This window comes from Rhinopithecus bieti, unplaced genomic scaffold, assembly GCF_001698545.2.
Source record: "Rhinopithecus bieti isolate Rb0 unplaced genomic scaffold, ASM169854v2 scaffold_4541, whole genome shotgun sequence".
NCBI classification, from domain to species: Eukaryota; Metazoa; Chordata; class Mammalia; order Primates; family Cercopithecidae; genus Rhinopithecus; species Rhinopithecus bieti.
The window spans coordinates 1-4014 of NW_016804414.1; the positions used below are offsets into that span (position 1 = coordinate 1).

The 4014-nt window shown below is 41.4% G+C and overlaps 1 protein-coding gene across 1 annotated transcript; it reads left to right on the forward strand.

Annotated features, from left to right (window-relative positions):
- Positions 1–6: 6 nt before the first annotated feature.
- On the forward strand, positions 7–3209 carry LOC108526921 (uncharacterized). Its single transcript, XM_017867935.1, has one exon. It carries the CDS (start codon positions 597–599, stop codon positions 1299–1301), a length of 705 nt encoding a protein of 234 aa, XP_017723424.1. The 5' UTR covers positions 7–596; the 3' UTR covers positions 1302–3209.
- Positions 3210–4014: the final 805 nt, after the last annotated feature.

The window sequence follows — 4014 nt, forward strand, 5'->3', positions numbered from 1 at the left end:
CCAATATGGATTGGGCTCAGGTCAGTCCTCTGGCTTTGGACAACATGGGTCAGGCACAGGACAATCCTCTGGCTTTGCACAGCATGAGTACAGATCAGGTCAGTCTAGTTATGGCCAACATGGTACTGGCTCAAGTCAATCATCTGGCTGTGGCCAACGTGAGTCTGGCTCAGGTCCAACCACAGGTTTTGGACAGCATGGGTCTGGCTCAGACAATTTCTCTAGTTCTGGACAACATATATATGGCTCAGGTCAGTCCACTGGATTTGGCCAATATGGTTCAGGCTCAGGTCAATCAACTGGCTTGGGCCAGGGTGAATCTCAACAAGTAGCGTCAGGATCCACAGTTCACGGGAGACAGGAAACTACTCATGGTCAGACAATAAATACCGCTAGACATAGCCAGTCTGGTCAAGGACAATCCACACAGACGGGGTCCAGGGTAAGGAGAAGACGAAGATCTAGCCAAAGTGAGAACAGTGACAGTGAAGTGCACTCAAGGGTCTCACACAGACATTCAGAACACATTCACACACAAGCTGGATCTCATTACCCAGAGTCAGCATCCACAGTTCACAGAAGACAAGGAACTACTCATGGACAGAGAGGAGACACCACTAGACATAGCCACTCTGGTCATGGACAGTCTACACAGACAGGTTCCAGAACAACTGGAAGACAGAGATTTAGCCACAGTGATGCCACTGACAGTGAAGTGCACTCAGGGGTCTCATGTAGACCACACCCACAAGAAAAAACTCACGGCCAAGCTGGATCTCAACTTGGAGAATCAGAATCCACAGTTCATGAGAGACATGGAACTACTCATGGACAGACAGGAGATACCACTAGACATGCCCACTCTGGTCATGGACAGTCCACACAGACAGGGTCCAGGACAACTGGAAGAAGGGGATCTGGCCACAGTGAGTACAGTGACAGTGAAGGGCACTCAGGGGGCTCACACGCACATTCAGGACACACTCATGGCCAAGCCGGATCCCAACATGGAGAGTCAGGATCTGCCGTTCATGGGAGACAGGGAACTATACATGGACAGACAGGAGATACCACTAGACATGGCCAGTCTGGTTATGGACAATCCACAGAGACAGGTTCCAGATCTACTAGAACAAGTCATTTTCAGTCACATAGTAGTGAAAGGCAAAGCGATGGATCAAGTCAGGTTTGGAAACATGGCAGTTATGGACCTGCAGAATATGACTATGGGCACACTGGGTACGGGCCTTCTGGTGGCCGCAGAAAAAGCATCTGTAATTCTCACCTTTCATGGTCAATAGATAGCATCACAAACGAGCAACTGTCTAGACATTGACAATCATTTTCTAGTTCTGACCTGATAGTATCCAAAGTAACTAAAAGAACAGGAAGACACGGTTTAAATCATGAACAGTCAGTGATAAGTTATGAGCATTCAATTGATTCTCAGTATCAGTCTGGACCCATTATAAGAAGAAGTCAGGAATCTAGTCATGGACATTCTGTAGTAACTCATAAACAGTCAAACAACACCTATGTTCAACCTGGATATAACACAGCCAGAAGGGAGGGATGTACATATAGCCAGTCAAATGACCATCTTGGATCTGACCATGGACAATCCATATCAGTTCATGTCCATTCAAAATCTAGTTCAATCAGAAAACAGCAATCCCATACTGATAATAAAAGGCATTTGGAAGATTAGGAGAAAGACACTCATGAGCAATTAGGATCTAGGCATGGGAAGTTAAGAGTTCAATACAATAGTTTTACACAGATCTAGCCAGCAACATTTGGGAGATACAACTTTTCATGGGCAGGTAAGATCCAGCACAGGTTTTGCCAGATAGGTATGAAGTCATGGGCCATCAAGAGATGTCTAGGGTCAATCTGGATTCAGTACCAATGAAAGACAAGTATATAGCAATGGCCAATCAAATGACAGTTATAAGCAGTCAAATGACAGCAAAAGTCAAAGATACATTTTCAGTCACTTTCTTGACAGCCCACAGGAATTGAAGAGTATAGGTATAGATATTGATCAAGCAGTACAACCACATGCAGTGGGGGAGACAAAGGCAAGAATCAGAATCAAGTCTGTCAGGAGGTATCAGAATATACAGTGAGGATGTGAGCAATAAACAGACAAGAGGCTCTGAGGCCAGTGGTTACCACAGAAAGGAAAGAACAGGCTCTGGCTCCTTCTGCGTAGATAGCAACACCCCACTCTATGAATATGTCCAAGAACAAAGGAGTTATTACTTTGAATAAGAGGCCAACACAGACTAGCCCAAGAAAAGAACTAAGCCAGAGAAGAAATGAGACACATACATGAAATTAAGGTATTTAACATGATCTCCTCTTTTGGTAGTAGGGGTATATATCTGTTCTTTCATTTTAACTATGGTTCTGTACTATATTACTTTTGTTTGGTGCCAGGTGTTTTTGTAAGACTCCACATTCATTGAACTCCTTGGTTAAAAAACAGTGAATGGGGCCAGGTGCGGTGGCTCACGCCTGTAATCCCAGCATTTTGGGAGGCTGAGAAGGGTGGATCACGGGGTCAGGAATTCAAGACCAGCCTGGCCAACATGGTGAAACCCTGTCTCTACTAAAAATAGAAAAATTAACTGGGTGCAGTGGCAGGTGCCTGTAATCCTAGCTACTCAGGAGGCTGAGGCAGGAGAATTGCTTGAACCCAGGAGGCAGAAGTTGCTGAGATTGCACCACTGCACTCCAGCCTGGGTGACTGAGTGAGACTCCACCTCAAAAAAAAAAAGAAAGAAAGAAAGAAAGAAAAGAGTGAGTGGAAGAAAAAAATAAACATCATTTGGGGCTATATTCAGAACTATATAATAAAGTGAGATTTGTGTGGTTGGGAATAAAATTAGGGTTTAAAAAAATTTCTGAGTTTCAAAATTTGGATTTTCCAGATTTTGTTTTAATTAATTATTGACAAACCTATCCAAGGAGCTAAATGACATGGTTTAGGAGCCAAAATGTCTCTAGAAACATTATAACACATCCCATCCTGAACAAAGAATGTGTAGTAGTTTCCCACATGAATATTCAGAATATTTGCATCTTTTTGTGTCACTACTAGAACTCTGTACAACTATGTTTAAATTTATTGTCATGGCCTTCTGGATATAGGATCCAGAAAACTGTACTTCATAAAAATTGGCAATAAACGTTTCATCAAGTTATAGTTTCTCTTCTCTTTCATCTCCACAAACACAAACATAGTTTCCTGCCATGGGATCAGATGCAGTTTTCTTCTACCTCCACACAACTAGACGGCAGTGAAGCACTCAGTTATGAATAATAAGGACTCCAAAGAAGACAAAACTCAACCGTATCTGATATTTTCCTCAATCTAATCACTGCCCAATGCTTCCGCAAAGCATTTACAGAAAGGCTTTATACTGATGAGTTGACCTCAGGTGTTCTAGTTTATCATGATCATCACAGCAATTGTTATCAAACATAATCCCAAGTAGCTACTTTCTAAGACAACCCAAGCTCTGGAAATAAGAGTTATACACCATGGATTTTCTCTGTCAAAGATATTAATGGAAAAATCACTCTCAATAGAAGCTAATTGGGTCCTGAAGTTTCTAGTAGAAGAAAAACAATTAAAATACATTATTCCTGCCTAAAAGGAGAAAATACATGAATTTATTATGAACAGTGAGGGAAGTAATGATTAGTAGAAGAATTATGTACAAAATATACTATACTCAGTAGAAAGTTTACTACTATAAAACCCAAATAAAATGTCCAGAATGTCAGAACTAGTAAGAACTTTAAAGATTACTTCCTTAATTTGCAAGTAAAAATAAAAAAGCCAAGCACACCATACTTAATTAAAAGAGTGATAATTCTCTCCATTAAATTTGGTGCTATCCAAATTTATCCTCTTTTCACTCAAAAATCAAGCTACTTTTCCTCCACCTTCACTTTTGGAATTCAAACTAAACTGAAATTCATCAGTGAGTGTTCAAAATCACA

Coding starts and splice junctions, on each gene's coding strand:
- LOC108526921 (XM_017867935.1), top strand. CDS start 597: ATGGACAGAGAGGAGACACCACTAGACATAGCCACTCTGGTCATGGAC.